Here is a 23,357-nt window from a genome sequence, read left to right as displayed (position 1 = left end):
AGGAGACTAAACGTTGGACATTGAATTATAACCTTAATCTGTCTAGAATCAGATAACTGAACATCCCTAAACCTCTAATTTGATCCTCTTCCACTCTCCTGTTGGCTGAGTTACAGTTCAGCCACAGGAGTAAAACCAGCCTGACAACGTATCACACATGGATAAGAGTCTCGCTCAAACAAACGTAAATGTAATGCCTGAGCGGCTTCACATAAAACAGTTCTCGGAATTTTTGTAATTTTTCATTGGGCGCTCATTCCAAAAGCAGATTTAATGGGAAAACATTTGTGAATGACCACACTGATGCATGCTCCATTCATCTTGGGTGGGAGAGTGAATGCAGTTGTTTTTCATTTCATTAAACTGCAGATGAGGTGGCGCATGTGAAAAGCATCAACATGCAAGTAATCAGCAGGACTCGAAGCTGTCACAATGGACACTCAACATCATCAGGATTTTGCTGTCTTCACCCTTAGGTATTCTATTGTCTGCATTTTATCCCTTGAATTATGGGTTTCTCCTGCATTGTGGGTTTGACAGAAATGGTTTTTGGATTCCTCTGTATGTCTGATACATATGATGAATTGACAATCATGCTCAAGAGAATTAAGGCCACACTCAAGATAAGATATGATATTATGAGAAGAAAATCATAATATTTCAAGAAACAGTACAAGGATAAAGCTGTCATAGATCAAGAAAAAAAGCTCATGATGATATGAGAATAAAGTCATAATTTGTCAGATTTTTATGAGAAAAAAAATGATACTATGATATTAGCCCAAAAAAACTCAGTCTTTTGTTATCTGTGAAACCTATACTCAAGTGTAATTGAAGGAGATACACTGCATTCCTCATTTTAATGCAAGAAACACAATGTTTCCCCTTCTTTATGAGTTTATTCCTATAAAGTTATAACAAAATATTACAATTTAAAAATTTCTTGCATTTGTATCACTTTAATCTTGGAATATTGTATGTATTTTTTATCTTCAGTTTGGCCCTAATCCTCCTAGATAACCCTCCTACATTTCACACATTACCAGAAAAGCAATTATTTTTTTTATTACATTTTTAATAGGACAGTGAAACTTCAAATATAATCAGCTACTGCCCAAACTGTTGCTCATGACACATAAAAAATGCAAACTCCTTATTTATTCATTATTAGGGTGTAAAACTCCACTATTTCCAAGGTCTTGATCTTTCCCAGTAGGATTTTAGAAATTTGCACTCAAAAGAGCTTACAGTCACCTGTTTCTATTAAAAGTCATGCAGGGACTTTATCAACTTTATTGTGAATCAAGGGCTCTTAGGTTTCACTGGTTCAAAGAGAAGCCACAGGCACACATTTGTCCCCAAGTCCTGCAGACTTATAAAAGAGACAGTGTGGTTATTTTGCATGCTTCACTGCTGTTTTATGGAGGAATGCTCAGCGAAGCATTTAAGGGCTTCAGTTCGGGCTCTGGCTTTCAGTCATTAATGTTCTGAGCGGTGGATTTGTAAATGTCAAGAGAATTAAAATATTCAAAGTTTGAGACTTAAGGTCAGGGTAACTCGAATGTAGATTGCAGCCGAAAATACAATATTTGTGATATACTTTTCTGTGAGGCAACCAAAAACACACACTTAACTCTACTAACCTGGACTACTCTGAGTTGGAAGCAAATAAAAGGAAATATTTGAAATGATGGTTTTGAACACTGATAATCACCAAAGATCTATAGAATAACTCACCTTTTCACCTTTTGGACCTGGAGGGCCCTATGAAAAGAAAAGAAAAAGATTGTCAGAGATTGTTAAAAAGTGTGGGAAAGCTGTCTATATCAATCATTACAATAATTTCTTTGCTATGAAATAGATTAGACAGAGACAAAACCCCAAGGACCCTGCAAAATAAGTTAAGTGCAAACAAACTGTGAAAAAAACAAGGTCATCACACAGGTTAGCCAAGAAACAGAGCAACTAAATGAAGCTCAAACATTGTGAACTTTGAGAGAGATGGTGAAATCAAAAGATTAACAAATTGAGTTTTGATGAAACTAACTTTGTGTACTTTTTGACATCTTTTTCAGCATTTGATTAAGATGCCTTGTCAGAGTTTGGGAACATGTACCTTATGCATCATAGACATCAGGGCTTGTACAAACACACAATTAAAACCAAAAACAGGCTCGAATCAAGCCTGTGTTTACTTAGAGTATCAACTCAAGCAATCTCCAACCAAATACTGGCAAGAACATAGTACAAGTGTGCCCTGAACAAAAGGAACACTTTTTCCCCTTTCTTTTTACACAGCAGTTTGTGCGAGGCAGTCTTGCATCCAACGTCAGTCAATCAACATCAGGGGCTCCTGGGTGGGCTCTGTAAAAGATCATGGGTGAACTAGAGGATTTGACGATGAGGTGTGCATCTGTACGCCTGAGCCTAACGAACTTGTGTTTTAAAACAGGAGCTTTAACATTTTGTTGATGAATGGAGCCCAGGATACTGGGCTCCATCCTTCTTTTCTGAGGTTGAACTTTTGGACAACCCAGCTTTGGAAAAATCAGTATTAGATCAGTGTCAGCAGAGTGACTAACTGACCACCCGCTTAGCAGCACTGATCCTGGGCCACTTCAGAAACCAGGGAAGACTGCTCTGCCATGTATAACAATGGTAATTTAAATTCCACATGAAAAGTTATCTGCTGAGGGTATTTGTTGGTTTAAGCTGCCATTCACATTAGATATTCAGAAGTTGCAAGATTTCTAGTCCAGCTGTTACTGTTAAAGCTGTAGCAATAGATCTGCAGTGACGACTTCTCTTGACTGGTTTGCTTCCAGTGATATCGGACTCAGAAGGAAATACACAGACACTAATCCATAGATTGATGGCATTATATTAAGACCCATGTCTGGATGCTGTTCCATTGAGTCCATAGACCAGTGACCCAGAATAGAAGGCTTACAGACAGACAGGCTTCCACTGCACTGGCTCACTATTGCACCGTCTAAAACTGAAATGCTCCAGAGGTAGGCCAGCAGTTTTCCTCAGCCAATTTCTACCACACTGCACTGGGAGAAGGGAGCTGCAGCCAGGTTTCTGCCTGCTCAGTGCCTTTGGACATTATTTTTGATGCACAGTTAACTATCCGTAGCTTTTCGTTTATGTATAGTAGTGCATGTGTTCCCAAATGGATCTGCACTAGGCCCGATTCGCCTTGGTTGTGAGGTTGTGAACCTGCACAGCAAACTCCTGCGGCATATCACTGCTTTGCATCGTCCCATTTACTCAAATGTAAAGTGACTGTACTTGTTTCAGCAAGTCCAAAGAAAAGTTGATGGGGGGAAATACGTTTTAATACACAATCATTAATCCAACACACCTCTACGAAGGTGGTCCTGCTGCTGCTTACTAGTCTGGCCCTAAAAAGAGCCACAACACACTTGTAAACACAAACTCTGCCATTATAAAAACAATGTTTCCGATTGCAGCTCCCTGGGGGTGAATAAAAAGAGGCTATTGGAATCAAATGTGACTTTTACTTTTCTAATGATGTAGTGCCCTTCCAGAGGGGCTAAACAAGTTTCCAGTTTTAGAAAAAGGAAAGCAGCTAAAGAAAATCAGTGCAGGCTTTTTGTTGTGAAGGAAAATTGCCTTTGGACAATAGGAGGCTATTGACAAGCTGTTACTGCGAACATATGAATGGCTGCAAAGCAAAAAACATAAATATATCTGGTGCAGCAGCTTTTTACACAAGTCTGCTTTACGTACTGTGTCTGGCACCAAAAAATACAAAACGAAACAGCTGGCACAGAAAAATACTGGGCTAAATGACTGGGCACCAAGTGTTTGTGGAAAGAAATGAAAACTCTCCTTTATATGATTTAGCATTTCAATAAATTTAGATTGTTTCATGGTAACTGCAACAACAAAGTGAAACCTGATCAAATCCATGTTGAAATTCCATAAAAGGGCAAAAAAGCACATCTATACTGGGTGGATGTGGATGAAAGTAAGGCAAATGGAGTCATGGGTTTTAGATTAATTTCCTTAGAGGTTTGTTGGACTTAGTTAGGGTATCAGGCAATCTGATGAGTGATATATGTATTACAAATGTTCTTGTTTTAAACAGCATATTCTGATAAATCTATCATGCCTGTTAAACTGTATCAATCAAATAAAAAATGGTAAGGGACTTCATGTCGTTCAGCAACATTTATACTTCATAGTATGTGGAATGTTACTTTTGACATACTAAAATGTATCTTGCCCAAAAACCTTGTTCCTTTCCATCTTCCATCTGGCCGTAAAGCATATGGAAATGATTTTGCTGCACACTCTGCACCTGCTCATTATACGGCCCATCATTTGCACATCACTTGGACAGACAGCATCCACTGGAGCTCTTCCAAAAAGTTTAGTGCGTACAGCAAAGGTCTTTTATGGAGACTATTAAACAGCTCTTTCGCAAAGACTGCTTCAAAGGAGCGAACTGTACCACAGTGCAACTGCAGCAGGTATCTATTTGTCAGACGGTCTCTGCAGCTCTGTGGTTTTAATCAGCCCCAAGGAAGTTTCCCAATCAGCACCTGTGTGCTTTTCACATCTTTTTACAGCTTCTGCTCTGGCTCCATTTCAATAAACCTCCCTCCAGCAGGTGCTCCATGGCTCATCAGCTGGTTTCTGTTTGATTAAAATATGCTTTCCACACATTATTAAGTTACCTTCTCTTAAGACTCAGATTTCAGTGTTGCAGGGTGTAGATTACAAAATATTGGCAGTTTTCTTGAGTGCATAGTTGTTAGACCTGCACAATATGGGGAAAATTTGTGATGTGCAATAACATTGTTTCACTTTGATCAGGATATGACTTGCAATATGCAAATATCCAAGTGCCAGATGCACCAAGGATTACACAGCACTTGTATGTTCAACACAGATGCAAATGAGTGAAAAATGTGTAATTGACAAAACACCTGCACATAGTTGAATTCTCTGCAAACTGCACCGCTACGCACATTCCATTAAAGTAGGGCCTGCATCATTTGCATTGATGTAAACTGGGGAATATTCTTACATCTGGTGCAAAATCAGTCCGTCTTGATGCAAATAAGCTTATATAAGTGCTTATATTGGAATAAAGTTTAATCACATCGTGCACAAAATCAGTCAGCATAGAAGATATCAGGTCAGTATGCTTGTTTTCATACTTGAAGTACTGACTGGGGTGCTGCTAGTAATTATGGGACCCGTGAAACGTGAGGGGTGGGGGGCTATATATATGTGGGGATGCGTTCTGTACGTGCTGTAACCACCGTAACTGGTGTGACACGGAAACTTAACTTTGGACGCCCAACTCCCAGCTCCTATGCCTCTCTTTTACTCAGAAATTTTACACAAAATTTTCAGGACTTCCTATATCTATTGGTACCCCTGGGACTGCTGGGCCCCATGAATTTGTCATGTTTTACCCCCCCTTTATGGTGCCCCAGAGTACTGACAAACGGCTTTGTTACATATCCTTATATCGTATCATCCTAAAATTCTTGAGTGTAGTTGCAAACTTAAATCCTGACTGATTTGTTTATAATGAAGTTGCAGTTTCTATACATTGGGTAAATACACACAACTTTTTATGGGATTTGGAGATGTTGTAACACACGCCTGGCAGTGACATCAGACATAACATCGGCACTAATGTTTCTGCAGATATAGTCAATGATGCATAATACTATCTTAGGAGATTTGACAATGATCAAACAAGCCTGCTTGAATTATATTACTGGCTGGAGCTTATTTTGATGGACATTTCAGTAGATTGTGTTGAAACGTGAAGTCCTATTGAAGATGAGCGCTGGATTGTGAAGAGCTCTGTGTCTGTGTCTCTGCTCATTAAAGACAGGGTTTTTGCCATTTTCATTACGGACCAATCTGTGGCTGAAGTGCTGAGAAACACCATCATCTACTAGATGTCCTGACACAAAATAAGGGTAAAGAGTACTTAGATGCAAAACCTTATTAGGCATGTTTGTGTTTGTGAATAGGTGTATAGAACAGATCTGACTGCGATCATAAACACAAGCGCCAAGTTACAGGTCCCACATTTTTCCGCTTTAATAGATACAAAGCTTATACAGACCCCCACACTAAACGGCAAATACCCACTAAATAAATAAGTGACAAAAATGATTGTGAACATGTTTTTATGGAGCAATACACCTATTAGGGTCTCTGTGAGGATATACAAATTCAGATATTGCAAGAATAAGGTTGAAATTTTTCTAGAAAAAATATTAAAACAGGAAAAAGTATTGATAGACTTATGAAGAAAATGCTACGATTAAGAAAGCTTTAATTTCCAAACATACTGCTTCGAGGTCTGTAATGCGTGTCGGAGCCTCGACAATGTTAGCATTCTGGTTAATTCTCAAGTTTCTGTAGCATCTCCTCTTTAAACTCTTTGAAGTCATCTTTCAGAGTTTTCTTTACTTCTTTAAATTCACCAAGTTCATGTTTTATGACTCTTTTGAAAGCCATTATCTCTTTGCATAGCGATGAAATGCCTTCTAGTAATGTACTATGCTAGACGGCTAAGCTAGCATTACCTGTTGTAGCATCTTCGTCACTAGCATCATCAGTTTCTTCGACATTTTCATTTGCCTTGGGCATTTTCTTGTCGGTCTTAGGACTTTTAGGCATTTTCCTCCTTTGAACTGTAATTTATAACCAACTTGAAAGCTTTAGATATTTCCAGGAGGTATTTTTGATCACCCTCGGAAGTCCAAGATTACTAGAGCTGTCAAAATTAGCAGCTGAATCAAATGCAGCAGCTGCTGTTTGCATAATCAACCTTTAAATCAGATGATGTTAAATGACAAGAAATGTTGTACAAAAAATTACATTTTAATTTTGTAATATGAGTTTTTGGCCCAAAATAACATGACTCTTTGTAGAACCCAAACTACAGATTTTATCATTATTTTCTATTTGTCTTACTCATCACAGTTTAGTCTTTTGTGATATTTTTATATTCATATTACAATAATCATAAATGTGATTTATCAGCAATACTCCAACTGTCTATAAACATATGCTTGCACTTGTTTTTCTGCTGTGGATTTACTGCATGTGTTTGGATTTGCAAAAACACATAATAATCACTGTTACTGTCGCATCGGGGTCAATTCTCTTTCAGAGTAACAGGTTTATCTTAGTGAAAGAGACATGTCCTTCATACGTATGTGAAAAAAAAAAAGGCAGAAGCCGTCCATTCACTGATTGAAAATGACACATATCACGCTGATGGTAAGCCTCACATCTTCTGCTGCTTAATGCCGGGCAGTCCCCTGTCAAACTTCCATCATGACATGATTTGTAACAGAACATCCTGTGTGCATGATATCTTTGCATTTATGGTGGACCACTGGATGAGGATTAAGCTTTTTTTCCCCCCATCCAGATACATGTGTAGCTTCTCATTTTAAGCCAAACCGTGACCACTGGCTCCTGCCATGGCCTGAATGAGCTGTTGGTATGAAACAAAAGAGGAAACCCCTGCCACCTTTCAAAGGCAGTGTGGGAGAAATATGGAAAGGTCTGCAGGGAAATATAAAAAGGCAAGAAGGACTGGAGCCAAACCCACAAACAACATGGAGAACACTGCCATTCAAATCTGACAATGTAACTGACTTCACTTTATATTATAAGGAAAGAGTAAATGATGTTCAGGAAAATGATCCTGGCACTGAGGTACATTTTATATGTGGCTCCAGCTGTCGATTACAAAGACTGAAACTGTCGTATAACTGAATTTTCATATGTTCTGTGTGGGCTGATTCTTGGAAGGTGAGGGATTAGATATTATTTTTAATTATTCCACTGCTCAATGGTTCTTTGGCCCATACATTCAGTATTTTGAGCCTGTGACTCACAGGGTGTGTTTATATGGACGTCAAAATCCTGGTTCTTATCAGGTTTTTTTCAAGTCCAATATCCTGTTTTTGTGTTTATGCATGTAAACATCATATCCTGATTTCAGAAACCCGGATAAGGTCGAGCTTGGAGAGGATGCTATCGCAGTTTCTGACAGCTGCCAGGTGTTTGCACAGGTGCAATGTCAGGAAAATGACATAACAGAAACAAAAACAACAACAGCAGTAGAAGCATCTGACTTGTAGTACAATAAAAGGAAAGTTTTCTCTCTTTTCCTCCCCACTCTATCCTACAGGTCATGGCTGCGTAACTTTAATCTACTGCTCCGTCGTCCGACGCGGTGGCAGTCGAGGAAATGTTTAATATTTCCTGACACTCATTTGCCATTGCTATCTGGCAGAACCACAGCAAACCAAATCCGCAAGGCAACGTTGCCATTTCATAGTGTTAAGCCTGCTATACACCAAAGAGGCTGCATCTACAACAGCCACAGTCAAATTGATTTAAAGTTAGGCTAAGAGTTAGTGGAATGTCAGAATAAAATGCTGGTTTGTGATGTAAACAAACAGCAGGAAGTAATCAGTAACCTGTATACATATATTTATCATGTACACATGGATATGTATGATGAGATTTCTACATTCCATGTAATCTCAATGTTCCAAATATGATCATAATCAGGATAAGCCTCATAACCTGGATACTGGAGCACATGTAAACACAATCAACAATGTACTGATCTATAAATTGTTCATTGGCTTGTAGATGCATTGGTTGTTGTTTTGCTTCGCTTTTGAGTATATCCTACTCTATATAGCCAAAGCCAAGATGTCAAAAGGACTGACTGGACTGAAATATCCAGGCGGGTTTCATGCAGAAACCCAGAAGTGCTTCACTTGTGTCAGACTAATTTCAGATTGTCTCACATAGGAGTCAGGATACTGAATATCCATTCTTCACATTCCTGCTCTCCTGTAATTTTCTCCAAACGTGATGGATGAAAGCTTGACAGTGCTCCCTAGACTGTGCAGAACGAGGGGCTGGCTGGCTGGCTTGCATCCACTGATTTAGCTGTTGTTGACATGAGCAAAATAATTCTCGCGGGTTTGGCTGCGAGCTGCTGGTACAATCTTGTGAAGCAATCCACCTAATCCAACAAGATACAAAAAGTCAGGAACAGGGATCTGCATGTAACCTCCGTCTGGACTCTGCTGTATTAGTTTTCATCATGGTGACCTGCTGAACGTATCGAGGTCCAGAAAAATCAATCCATCAAACAGACCTCATATCCTTGTAGCAGAACCCGGGCCAACAGGCCTGGCAGCAGTTGCTGTAGCCTGAACTGTAGGCCACATGGATCCAATCATCGCACCCTGGAGCACTGGCATCTCTGAGAGCGTAGGCCAACAACTACCGCTTTTACAACCTCTTTTTTTTATGGCCGTACCGTTTTCTCACACAGCCACACAATATTAATAAATATGTGTGTACACAGGAAGTTCAGCAAAGTAATCCTCCAGGCACCAAGTGTTGACAGGGCACAACTAAGTGAAGAGGGGCAGGTGAGGAGTGCTATTCACCACAAAAGTGGGAAAAGGGCCAATGTAAAGCATCTGAAAGGGCTAAACCCTGATTTACTCACTTGTTTGCTCCACAGGCCAACAAAAAAGTAGATTTAAGTAACATTTGCATCCAGTTTGACCTGACTTACACATTGAAAATCAACGTACTAAAGAAGAGCGACTATGAAACAAGGTTTATTTCTCATAAGGTTTCTTCCAAGCATGCTACAAATATAATCAGCCTCTGTAATGCAAGAGTGAAAGTGGTGGTCGTGCAATTGCAAAATGCACATTTGCAGCTGAAAACCTGCTGTCTGCATGATTGGGTGCGACTGTGGCAATTTCGAACAACAACAACAGCACAAATCTCCAATAGAGCACCAGTCATGTTGAAAAACACATATCTATAGGAACACCTCCATCTGTTAGTTCTGCATGGGAACCCTCAATCATATTGCTGCGAGCCCCAGGGAAACTTTTTTTCAAGGCGGGAAACTAATGGAGGACAGGGATGTGAGTAATCAGAGCAGAATGGGCAGGATCGGACGACCACAAGTGGCTGGTGCTCGTCGGGGGAATCTGGACGCAGAGGTTAGGCAGGGATAGGAAAACCACACTGAAAAACTGACTTGGGAATGGCATCTGGTTCCCATATCCACAGCGTATCACAATTAGCCAGCATAAAATGACTTTAAAGTGTGTGTATGTGTTTGTGAGCGTGTGTCTGCTTGTTGTTATGTGTTGGATGTTCTTGCGGGCCTAGCTGAAGACATGTTTGTCAATGAAACTTATGGGAGGATTATTCAGAGGTGTGTGTTACATATGCAGAGTGTCAGGATGCAAATCAAAAAAAGGAGATCCTGATCCACAATTGGAGTCTCTTTTTTCCCCCAACAAAAGACGACATTTGTACAGCTTTAAGCAAATTTTACACATTTAAACCAAATGTCTAAGCCTATGTTTTTGCTGTACAATACGTTAGCAAATTTCTGACCCACTAAGTTCTTGTCGTGGATATGAACTGCTGAATAAGGGACAATATTCCATTTGGAAAAGTATTTCTTGTACTTCTTCTGTTGATTCAATTACAACCACATACTGGCCTCTCTACATTTCTTGTCATTTGATGTTGTGAGTTGGGGGGAAAATTCCTCTTAATCAAAAAGCTGTCATGCACTTTTTAAAGCTTCCAGCATCACATTCATACTGTGCCAATTGTTATACCATTCTAAGGTAGTGACAGTTCGTTTTTACTGTCAATGTTCGGTCTGCTCAGCCAGCGAAAGTGATTGACTGCTTCCAATCACTACGAGTAAACCTCACGTTTGGCCCAGGACCGGCCTCTTGTCATTTGTTGACAGACAACTGCTGCTGATGGGCACAGCGCGAGCACAGCACTGACATCTAAAAAGGTCAAACTCTTAATGTTGTCACATCCAGTGCCAGTAGGCCTCCTCAGACAATGCTGCCCTTATGAGCCCAAATAAACGCTGTCATGTCAGATAGATCCATTTTCACCCCTAGGTGGCCTCCTTAGTGTTAAGAAACTCTGCCAAAGCCGCTGTGTGTGGCCTCTGCAGCAGAGGCAAGAACGTTGAGGACTATTATCTGTTAAAAACCAGAGGTGGCAAAAGAACATACATTCTTAACTCAAGTAGAAGTACAGACACTTAATTTAAAAACTTGGTAAAAGCAGTAAGAGTAAAAAAATACAGGCTCTGAAATGTATAAAAGTAAAAAGTTGGCTTGTGATATTTCTACCAGATGTGCAAAGCTAACAGAACCTCATCATATTACTGTTACACAAAGATTATTTACTGAAAATAATGAACATTAATTTCATTACGATGTAAAAATTAGTTCTCATTTGCCTGATATATTCTTTGACCATATGAGTAAATGTGGTCAGAAAAGTAAAAAGTACAGATTACCTGCAAACTATACACACTGTAATATCAGTGTGTGATATTTAATGAAGCAGACTGCAATATCAACTGAATACACCCCTACCTTTTCCTACAGTGGTTGCAGAAAATGCAAAAAAATCTCTTGTCTATAGTATGTGCTGAACTTTTGATTTAAGGAGACATTAACTTGGGTCCACACTCAGACACAATAATTGACGGTAATGCACCATAACACTGGATGAAACCTGGTTTATAACTCACAAAAAAAAAAAAAAAGAAGAGAAAAAAAAGAAAGGAAAGTCTGTTAGGGACTTCTGTAGAAACATGGTAATACAACATGTGTGGCCTTCATTCCCTGTCAGAAATGACTTATGCCAAAAAAGATTGTTACAACAATGGTGAAATACAATAAATTTTTATCCTGTTTAAATTTTGCCATCATTTACAAATATGATGGTTATTAGAGATTAAAATAGACAATTTTAGAAGTTGTGGTTCGCTGTAAAACTGAAATATCAGGCCATAAATAAATAGAAATACTAAAGATTTTGCAACTGAAATTTGCAAGTTTTGACATAATCGTAGCTGTTCACAGTCTCTGACGATGCCTCTGCAGCATCAACAGGACCAAACTTATAGTTATTTCTGCCTATTTTGATAGATTTTCACCTAAATCTCAAACAACAAAGTGAAATATGTTAAGTAAATGGTCATTTTGGTGATGGTGGCATTTGAGACATACAGTTCACTGAGCCTTTTCACCGAAATTTAGATGGTAACTTTTCTATCTATACAACAAACTGCGACTTTCGCAACTGGTAAATTTACATTTTAAATTGACAAACATGTAAATTATGCATAATCCAATGGGATCTCTCACTACTGACCATCGATCTTCTCTGTCTTTACATAAAGTTGCAGAAAAAATGATTAGACCACCCTTGTTTTCCTCAATTTCTTGTTCATTTTAATGCCTGGTACAACTAAAGGTACATTTGTTTGGACAAATATAATGATAACAACAAAAATATCTCTTAATAGTTTAATTTCAGAGCTAATATCTATCCATTTTCCATGGTTGTCTAGATAATAGCCAAAATCACTTCAGTTCTTACATCAATATCTATGGCATTGTACTGACAAAAACAGTGCTTTTAGGCATTCCATGTTTTCTTTTCTGTGTTTTAGTCACATGATACACACAGGAGTTATTACTTGATTGCATAACCATTGTTTGTGATGACTTTTGATGGTCTAATAATTTTTCCCACGACTGTATTAATGGCTCATTCTTTGTTACCACCTGATTATAAACCAAAACAATAGTTACAATTACGTTCCATTTATACAATTAGTTAAATATTGCATTGCAAACTGGTGACACGTACAGGGTGTACTCCGCCTTTGCACATTTGTAGCCGGGATAGACTCCAGCAACCCTATCAAGGTGGTTCAGAAAATGAATGAAATAATCAGCCTACCTAAATCTTTCCCATCTCTCCTGTTAAAACAACACGCAACTGTAACTGCATTTTCCCTCTAAATAAACTGACAACTCTTCCACCTCCATCCGGTAAATCTGATCAAAGTCCAGCCGGAATATGTTTTATTAACAGGTGTGAAGCTGCCGTGAATAGCTGATGAAGGATGAAGAGTAGAGGGTGCCTGAGTCTCTGCTTTACCCCCTGATGCCTCTAATCTGTGCACCGCAGCTGCATTATTCATGCGTTGTGACAGATCATCCTCAACCTGAGTAGCTGGAAACTGGGCTGTTTCCTGATGAAGCTGGGATTTGATTCGACTACTTGTCAAATCCAGATACAGGAGCAACACAAGCCTTATTTACCTCAGCGCTAACATGGCTGAACTCTTGCAAGGGATCATGTGCTGTAACTGGCCTGGCTTGAGGCTCCAGTGTGGTACAGAGGCATGCTTAGTCGGCTGAAGTGGGTTTGATATTTCCAACATTGTATCATTTTCCTTCTGACCAGATTTCAAATCATGCTAGTCTCATTCTATTTCGGTATAATTTTAATCTAGTATGGCATGCAGTGTGTGTGCTAAAAAAGTACAGTCCCTCGGTGGTGTTAGTGGGTACTCCAGAGCAGCCCTGGGGATGGTGTTTTATGCTTGATTGGTGCTAAATGGTGTGCACACACAGTGGTGGGTTCTTCGGGTTGATGTTTTGACACAGGCTGCCCTTGAGGAGCCGCAGAAAGATGAGGAATAAGATAAAAAATAAGAAGCAAAGACTTGATCATTCCACAAACCTTACTAACCTCTGTGTACAGAAAGAACATTTCTTTGGTTTCAGTGGCAAGTAAAGGTAAACTTCTCCTCTTGTAAATGCTGCGAGACTTGGAAATCACCTCAATTGTGTGTGTAACATATCTCCAATAATATTTTTCCAATCCCTCTTGAGGAAAAAAAAGAAGCTATCCCACTATATTGCCCTTGAACAGGCCGATCATTTCACAAGTGACCCTGCGATATCGTTTGAAACCGACATAGAAGCTCACGGAAAAACAAGGGAAACGAAAATACAAGCAAATCACTTTTCCATGTCTAATCGCCAATCATAATCCACCGATGAGGATCTCTCGTGATTTGATTGAGGAGGCCTATTCTCCGTCTGTCTGTTGTAACCGCTGTCCATTCGAGTAACGACCAAGTCACAGAGATATGTAATATGTAATGGCTTCAGCAGGGTTGGTTTGTTTGGCTCAGAGGCCTGTGTACAATTTACACAGTGTTCCCAGAGTTAAAGAAGGAGCTCTTGAATATTCATGTCGACGTGTCCCCTGCCATCCCCCGGGTGGGCATACCAAATGAGAAACCACATGAGATCACTTACTACTGTCTCTTTCTGAAGACAGTGGCGTTTTTTTTATATTTTCTGAAACAGCTTCTGTAACCATTGGATGAGTCATTCTTAGATCATAATGAAGACGTAAAGAAATTCTACTTTTTTTTTTTTTTGGAGTCACGGTCTGTACTTTGTTTATTGCAGTCTGGTTGGTGCTTGAAACATATTTCTCTGCCTACAGTTAAACTGGGAACCATACCCCGCATTTACGGCCACTTCTGCTACCTATAATGACTTCATCAGAGAGTGATTTGCTGGCCACAACTGGAACATAGTCAGGCCCTCTTTGTGAACTGGAGTTACCATTTCACACCGAAAAAGAACGATCCAAAGTCGTTAAAAAACAGGCGGCCCATACATTTGCCGGTAAATCCAAGTTCTCCTGCTGTACGAATATTTCAGAGACAGCACTTCTTGGGCTTCAACGGGCTCTTGAGATGTCTTACAGTGAGATTTTATATGTCAGATGTGAGACCTGGCGAAGGAGGCTGAGAAGGGAGACCACCTGCACTTACTTACATCCCAGAACCCCGGGAGCGAGTGTCTTAGAAAGGCTCCAAGGATTAACTTACGACTTTTACGGCTCATTCTGCACATGCTATTACACCTATTCAATCACACTTGCCTCTGGCCTATAAATAATTTTAACAGAGCACACGCATATGAATGCACACGCACAGTGCCCGCTTGACCTGGTTATACATCGAACTATCTCAAGCGCGGGTGCTTAAATATGTATGGGTTTGTCTTCATCTTTCGGCAAGCTCTGAAGTTTTCCATCTGTTAAGGGGAGTGAATCTGTGATCACCCCGCAGGGTAATGAGGTGAGATAATCTCTTCGGGAGCAGGGAGCTGGCAGCGACAGAAGCTGGTGGCAAGGACATTAAAAAGTAGACAGTCCAACAGACACGCAAAGAAATTATTTTAATAACATACTGTAGAATGTGCGGTGCAATTTAACAGCAAATTCCTCTTAATCAGATGCTTTTTCAATCAATTATTTAAAAGTGTATTACATCCATTTTAATTTGTGATTTGTGGTTTTTAAGTTGTTAATGGTTTTAATATTGCGTCGGATGTTGGATTCCCATCTGGATGTAGTGCAAATTTTAACTTAGGGTCAGATGCAAAAGGACTGCACAGTTTTTGAAGGCCTAAAACTAAATGAGTCCAAAATATTGTGTGTGTGTACACATAAAGGATGATGCTGCCAAGGAGAAAACGCCAGCATCGCACCAGTGTTATTAGCATGGATGGAAATTTCAGTTTTGGAAGAACTGTGACACAACCAGAACATCAGTAATACCAATGTTTCTGCAGATATACTCAGTGACGCATCACATTATTTTTAGGGATAGAAGACTTGCAGGCAGGTCTGCATTTCAGACATTAATAGCTGCAGGATTTTTTGATGTACCTGACAGTACATTGTGTTATTATATGACATTCTATCAGGCTAAAAGTGTGAACGTGAGTCTGGTCATTAAAGACATAATAAGAGGGTTTCTGTTTTCATTATGGACTGATCTGTGGCTGAATTGCAGAGAAACACCTTAAACACAAGAAGCTTGGACAAAAAATAAGTGTGAATTACACTCAAGGGGAAAAACGTGAGCATAAAAACCTTTGTGAATTGGTGCAAAAAAATGGAACAGATTGCAGGTGCAAACACTGCAATTCCCTGTGCAATTAACTGGTGAGATCCACTCTTTTACCCTCAATTTTCAAAAAACTGACAAAAGAAAATGGGAATTTATACATTTCCATCCACTACTGTTGAGCTGGCACATCATTATAGTAGTTTAAAACTTTCCTGGTTTGACGCTCCCTGGGCTGTTGATTGAGGAGCTGATAGATGTAAGATGTATTTTGTCCAAAAACCTGAAGCGGTCTTCCATCCTGAATCAAACCACTGCTTTGGATCACATAATATCGTTACAAGATCTTCCAATTTTTTTCTGAATTTACAGGATTTGTCAAAGTCTTTATGTAACATTTGTTTCTGCTGCTCCTGACACATGATGGCATTTGATGTCATTTCCATCTGATATGTTCTTGAATTAAACTAAGGCACGTTGCAGTCATATTTGCTAATACTGTTTCCATTGCATCTTTTCAGCTGGTCGTGCGTCACTACCTACATTGTCACTTTGGACAGCCCGACGTTGGCCCATAGAGCCTTGACGTGCACCTCTTCCAGATTGTAACTATGCGGCACCTCAATGCAGAGACACCCCCTCCTGGCTGGCCAATTTATGATCATGTGACATCAGGGCTTTACAGTAACAAATGTGGGGTTCTGCTGTATATAGTTCATCTGCTTTTTTTCATTACTTATTTCACTTTTGTTCTTGTCTGTTACTTTTTGCTCCTCAAAAACTTGTGTGGTTATGCACATTAATAAACCCACATAATTGAACAAAATTGTGCCTTTATTTGATGAGTGTAGTAATACGCCATTGGTTAACCTATTTTCGTTCAGCAGTCACACGACCCATCTCCTATGTTGCCTCCTTCTCCATTCCTTACACTATAGGATCAAAACACAGTAATGTCCCATCAGAAAGCGAACTTTAATTGACTGCCATTCCAACATTTATTTCAATATAAAGTAGCTCCTTGTTTTGGATAATCCCTTATGGTCAAACTAAAGCAAAAATTAATTTAAAAGTAAAAATGTGGGTCATGTAGCAACACTAATCTATCAAATTTGTCTCTAAAATGTCCTGTCAGAGAGATTTCGAATACCGTGTTTTGACCCTGTAATACTTTTTTGTAGACTTCTACGATGTTGTGAAGACACTGCTCCATGTCAGCTGCTATTGTTCTAAAATAGGAAATTCTTGATGGAAGATATCGAAACCATGGAAGCAACTCCGCCCAGTGGAGTTTCATCTTTATAACCAGCCTATACCAGCACAACTGCCACCATCCGATTTGGAGGAGAAACTACAACACTTCCTCAAAATGATGCCGCTACGGTACGCTCGAGTGCAAGAGCATATAATGCTATCGTTAGATATGGTGTACCTACGTGATCAGAGCTACACCCGAACATAAATCCAGCTTTATGAACATGTCACAGAGTAAAATCCACTGAATTTTCTTTTTCTTTGATATTTTTGCATTTTCTTTGCATTTAATTTATATGCAAACTGAACTCAAATTTAGTCTTTAAAAATTTTATTTCTGCATGTTTTTTAGTCTTTGCAGGACTCTGTTATCCATTTTAACATTAAAAGGCTGGGTTGTTTATCTGGGTTTTCTCTTTTTTTTCTCCTCTTTTCTTTATTGGCTTCCAAAATATAAACAGAAAAAAAGAAAAATAAACCATTCTCACAATTAATCTACAATATGAGTCATACTATGTTAAGCTGCAAAGAAACGAATGCTACTCTTAGAAAACAATGCAGAACAGTACCGATATAAAAGTGTCTTAAAGATGACTTTTCCATTTTAACCATTACTATTACTCTGACGATCACTGAAAGAAGTCCGGTTATGCACATTTGCCATCCTCATGACCGCACATACTGAGAGAAACTTCTATTCTTTGAACATACAGTGCTGACGTTTTTACCTTCCTGTGGCAACAACTGGAAAAGATGTGAAGCAGGCATACTTACAGGAGGTCCTGGAAGGAAAAAAAACAAAAACAAAAACATGGTTAGTGTTTTCAATCAGCAATCAAACAGACTCAGATCATCAATGTTCCACTGAAACCACATCCAAATAACGAAGGGAAGATGGGAAATCAGACTCGTGCTGCAAAAATGTTCTTTGGAATGGAACATTTCATGAAGATGCATGACTTTCAGAATGCCTTCACTGACTATGCAGAATATGGAAAATATGTGTGTGTCAGACCAGAGGTGAAAAACACACTGTTGGTCCAACAATGCCCTACATTTGTAAGTGGCTCTAGTTTCACTGCTACAAGGGGTTGCACGCTTGTTAAAAAAAAATGCCCCCATTTTTGTGAGGTGACACTAGTCTTTCTTCCAATTACTGCTGCTCAAAGGATTGCATGCCAATGAACGTCAGGGCTCCCCAGAACACTGCAAATCATGTTAGGTCTTTAGGTCCCTATTAAGAAGGTACCCAGCTGCTCAAATATAGGAGATTTTTTTTTTTTTACAAGTCCTATGTCCTTGAAGTATTCTTCTTCATGACCGGTTGGAAAGTGCAAATCGCTCCTGCAGCTGGGGCATTTAAGGAGCTGTGTGTTTGAGGTTCACTGGGCTGCACTTCTGTAACGTTGTTTTATGGATTGTTGAGTTACAGTAGACCACTTAGCTTTAATAAACCTGTTCCGGCGTGCGTTTTTTGACATGTCCCACTGTGTTGAAAGGCTCAGTGCGCAGTGCTCAAATAGCAATTACGGAAAAAATCGAAAAAATAATGAGATAAAAACCTACAATATGCCTGTCAAGTTTAATAGCTCTTGCTGGAATTGCCTTAAGGAAAAGCTGCCCTTCTTCGTTCTAACGCTCCGCTGCAAAGACGTCCTTCTGATGCTGCTCGGTTTTAGCATCAATTCCTCCTTTTGTGAAGTCAGGTACTGTGCATGACTAACAAGTAGTGATTATTCACATAGGGAAAATATGGGAGGAAACTTCTAACACTTTCCAGCATTGACCACCTGCTAGAACAGTTTGCGACTGTGGCTTTTTCACTGCTACAAAAACTTTTTCATCCTAAACTGTCATGCCACACTTTTCCTTTCCATATGTTACCAGTAAACAAACAGGAGATCCTAATGAAGTATTCCATTCATTTTTAACGCATAGGTAAACATCACCGTGTCTTTTTCCTATTTGTTCTTTCTGTCAGCTGCAGCCAAGTCTGGGCAAAAAAGCTTCCTCAGCCTTTGTAGATGGGTAAACTGCGACGCTCAAAACACCTCACCATGAATTTGTGGGGAACCCGCAGCGGCTTAGTTACTTTGGGTTAAAGTGAATCATGAATTAAATATGCTCCCCATCAACATTCACCAGTGTTGAAAACTTAAAAGTGGGAAATTGGATTTGCAGAAGGCTTACAGTGCAGAATGCAGCACGCCTGTACCCATCAAAGACTTAAATCTTTCAGTCGTACGTGTTCTTTTTCCCACTTATATCTTATGAAACAAGACCACAGGGTTTGACACAGGTCTCCCCTAACGCGACACGCTGCTTTCATATTTATTTGTTTTCAAGTTTTTTTTTTTGAAGACTGTCGTTGAACTGTTCCTCTCTCTCTGCTTGCCAGCAGAGCTATAATTGGAGGCTAACAGACAGAAGCACATTTACACTACGACAATTGAAAACTATGTTCTTTGTACAAGGTCTTGCATTTGTAAGGCCCTCAAAGCTGAGGTAAAATATAGTCAGTACACGTAACATTCAGTACATACATTCAGTTCACTTTCGCCGTTGAAGTGCTTAGTTCATGGCCAAATTGTTCCGATTTCACAACACAATTTAGTCTTCTTTTCTCCCGTACTAAAGCCGTTCCACAAAAAAAAAAAATGTGACAGCATATCATCCTCGTTTTTCTCTTTTGTTCCACCTGAACAGAACACTGTGTTACTGCAGTGAGGAGCCTTGATTACTTCTTTGTTTCCAATTGATTTGTCAAGAGGAAGCTACTTACTTTGTCCTAATCTACTCAGGCTGACCAGCAACTGTCTCTGTGCAACACACAATGGTGCTATTAGAGATATTTTAGCATGACATGTTATGGCACAGTTAGATATGGTCCATAATGGGCTGTTTAAAAACATTAATTTTAGAGGAAATGTCTCTTAAGTAAAGAAATGTTATCAGGGCTGTAAAAATTAACGTGGATTAATTCATCATCATGATTAATCTGATTAAAAATTAAAACGCAATTAACCCATCTGCAGTGCAGAAGGACTCTGAATGTCTCTGCCAACACATTTGGGGCAGTTTGTCCAAGTAGAGTTAGCGTCGCTTATATGCAAATGGGCAGTTGATCTGGTAGTGACAGGCAGCGGAACCAACCCATAAAGATGGAAGACACTAAAAAACACGTTGGCCCTCTGGATGGAAATACACTAAGAGGCAATAGAAAAGCAACACTGTGTTTTTGTGATATTAATTTGAATTTTTCATAATTTATTGAGCAACATCAATTTGTATCATATTCTGTAGCATTCTGTTGGAGTAACGCCGACCCCATGTGTGCCTATTTTCCTCATGGACGTCCGTCAGCACCAAACCCACATTGGCATGGTATGACTGGATGCCATCCTCTCGTAACTGACATCGCACTGTCCGGGAGCTGATAGGCCTTTGGTGACGTCCTATTGTCTCTGCAGCACTACGAGTCGCTGGCAGAAAACGGTCACGCAGGTGCATGAAACGTAGATGCCCATCCTGTGCACGGGTAGTAACACAGGGTTGGCCGGGTCGTGGTCTGTCCGCCGTTGCACCTGTCTGTGCATAGTGCGTCTGCAGGCGTGAGATGGTGGATCTGTGAATACCAAAATGCCTTGCTACCCTTGCTTCGGACATTCCGGATCTCAGCATATCAATGGCTTGCTCCCTCATGTTTGCTGCTAAGCATGGCATGGTGACCATCTGTGACAGCTTGCACTTTTCCTCTGGGTTTTTATAGCCTTGGCCAGTTGAGCAATATTCATCAAAAGAACTCATTAAAAGTTTTCAAACAATGTCAGATCGAACCACTCCTGAAAAATCAGGGACTGGCACCATCCACCACGTGATTTTAGTGCCTGAGCTGAAAAATGTGGTTCCATTGTTTCAATACTCATCAGTGATTGCCAACAAATTGTGTTTTGTGTACAAAGTAGATGCATGCAATTTTACTCTATATTGTACTTTGTTGCATTTCTAATGCCCCCTAGTGTATGAGGATAAAAAAACAAAGACAGAACAGTCGACCAACATAATGTATTATGCACACTCTGCAGGAAGGAGTTGTCTTTTCACCGAAGCACTTCCAGCTTAAAATACCACATTAACATGAAGCATACGTTAGTCAGGAAGCCTGTTAGCACTTCAGCTAACATGTCGCCTAGCTTGAAACAAACACTTTAAGTGCAAATATATTTCCTTCTTTCTTGAGTCTGTTTGCTCATGCAAAAGGAAACGCGATTAATATAGATTAAAAATGAATATTTAATCATGATTAATCAAAATTAATCCACAGCAACCCTGTGATTAATCTGCACCAGTATTTTTTATATGTATATATTACGATGCTATAATACTCGTCCTTTGCCAGTAGTTCATGTCAGCATTTACTGAAGACATTTTTTAACTATACTTAGTTAATTTCTGTGGGAATATTTACACTTCAGGACATGGGCTGCCAGACCAATAAGTGGCCCCTCTTCTCAGTTCTCAAGTAATAACTCCTTGGGTCCTCACCTCAACTCCCCACCTTTACTTCTCTGCTCACATCTCTGGTGGGAGTGCTAAGGAGTTAAAGTGAGGAGTGATGACCCAAAGAGAGGAGCTGAGGAAACAAGCTTTTAACAACATGAGAGATCCTCACCTCTGAGCTGTTAGTATAAATAGACATCAGTTAACCATTAAAGATCTACAACTACTTTTGTGGTGATTACCTCCGCCAAGGAGGTTATGTTTTTGCCAGGGTTTGTTTGTTTGTTTGTTTGTTTGTTTGTCTGTCCGTTAGTGTGCAACATAACTCAAAAAGTTATGGACAGATTTGGATGAAATTTTCAGGGTTTGTTGGAAATGGGATAAGGAAGAAATGATTAAATTTTGGTGGTGATCGGGGGTGGGGGGGCCCACGGGGGGGCGCAGACCAGAAAATTTCATCAAAATCTGTCCATAACTTTTTGAGTTATGTTGCACACTAACGGACAGACAAACAAACAAACAGACAGACAAACAAACCCTGGCAAAAACATAACCTCCTTGGTGTGGGGGGGCCCACGGGGGGGGCCACTGATCAGCCTTGGCGGAGGTCTGCGCTCTCCGAGTGCTTCTAGTTTCTAAGTGAATTCTTCTCTACATCTAACCTCTCCTAAGTGATTTAGCACTATTTACTATGATATTATCCTCTGCAGTTGGCCTTTTTCAGTAAAAACCACACATTTTCCTCTATTCAATTTACTGATCACGAGGATGTTCATAAATGCTCAGGAAAGGTGACATTTGGAGCAAAATTAGTCATTGATTGAACATAAAAACAAGCATCTACAACCTGTGTCATTTGTCAAACTACATGGGTTTTACTGGTGAATCCGTGTTGGAAAAAATTACAGTAAATGTGCTTCCTATAAAAACTTTATTTACACTTCAACACTTTATTTTAAACATTGCACTATTGCCCTATCTGCTGCTTTGACAAACCTGTTGCTGTTTAGTTTGACTATACACCTCCTCAACTCATAAACTGTATTACACTACTGCTGCTACTGGAAAATGACTGGAAATGCACAATTTATTCATTCCTATTCTTATTCTATTTTACCTCTTTTTTCTTATTTGAAATGCATGCCATTTAACAAGGTGAGAGAGAAACAGTATCTCAATTTCCTGTATGTCCTTAACATTTAGTGAATTGAGAATAAAGAACCTTTGAAATAAGACATCTGATGTTCCTGAAGAGCTTGGAAACTACTTGAATTATTTACATGTACTGATAGGATCAGTGGATTTAAAGTTATTAAGCATTTTAGATCAGTAGATACCTTTTGTCGTCATTGGCTGTTTGGGTTTTTAGGGATTGAATAGGATGTGTGGAACCAGGGGTGCCGCTACCGACTATGGGCCCTATGAAAGCATAATCATTGTGGACCCCACAGAAATTGACTATCATCTCAATCTGTCAGACTTCCATAAACAACGTCACTTATGATACTGTGAAAACGAAACTTAATCTTTCAACGTTCACCTCCCGACTTCTACACCTCTCTTATACAGCGGATCTTACATGCAATTTTCACAACTTCTTTATCCACTGGGCCCCCCACAAATACTGGACCCCATGAATTTGTCATGCCCGCCCCCCCCCCCCCCCCCCCCCCCTTATCGGTGCAACAGTGTGGAACATCTGATTATATTACAATGTACCACTGTATTGTATGATCTATGACATATCAACGCT

At 39.6% G+C, this 23,357-nt stretch overlaps 1 protein-coding gene across 1 annotated transcript in view; it reads right to left on the bottom strand.

The window, feature by feature from the left end:
• Positions 1-23,357, bottom strand: part of col25a1 (collagen type XXV alpha 1 chain) — a 215,690-nt gene that overhangs the window by 64,101 nt on the left and 128,232 nt on the right. The window contains exons 4-5 of the mRNA XM_030162535.1: positions 17,879-17,886; positions 1,738-1,764 (exon numbers count right to left, since the gene is read on the bottom strand). Of these exons, the coding sequence (XP_030018395.1) occupies positions 1,738-1,764; positions 17,879-17,886 (35 nt within the window). The remainder of the gene's footprint in view (positions 1-1,737; positions 1,765-17,878; positions 17,887-23,357) is intronic.

Source organism: Sphaeramia orbicularis, chromosome 18 (genome assembly GCF_902148855.1).
Source record: "Sphaeramia orbicularis chromosome 18, fSphaOr1.1, whole genome shotgun sequence".
NCBI classification, from domain to species: Eukaryota; Metazoa; Chordata; class Actinopteri; order Kurtiformes; family Apogonidae; genus Sphaeramia; species Sphaeramia orbicularis.
This window is presented reverse-complemented; position numbering and strand designations above follow the sequence as displayed.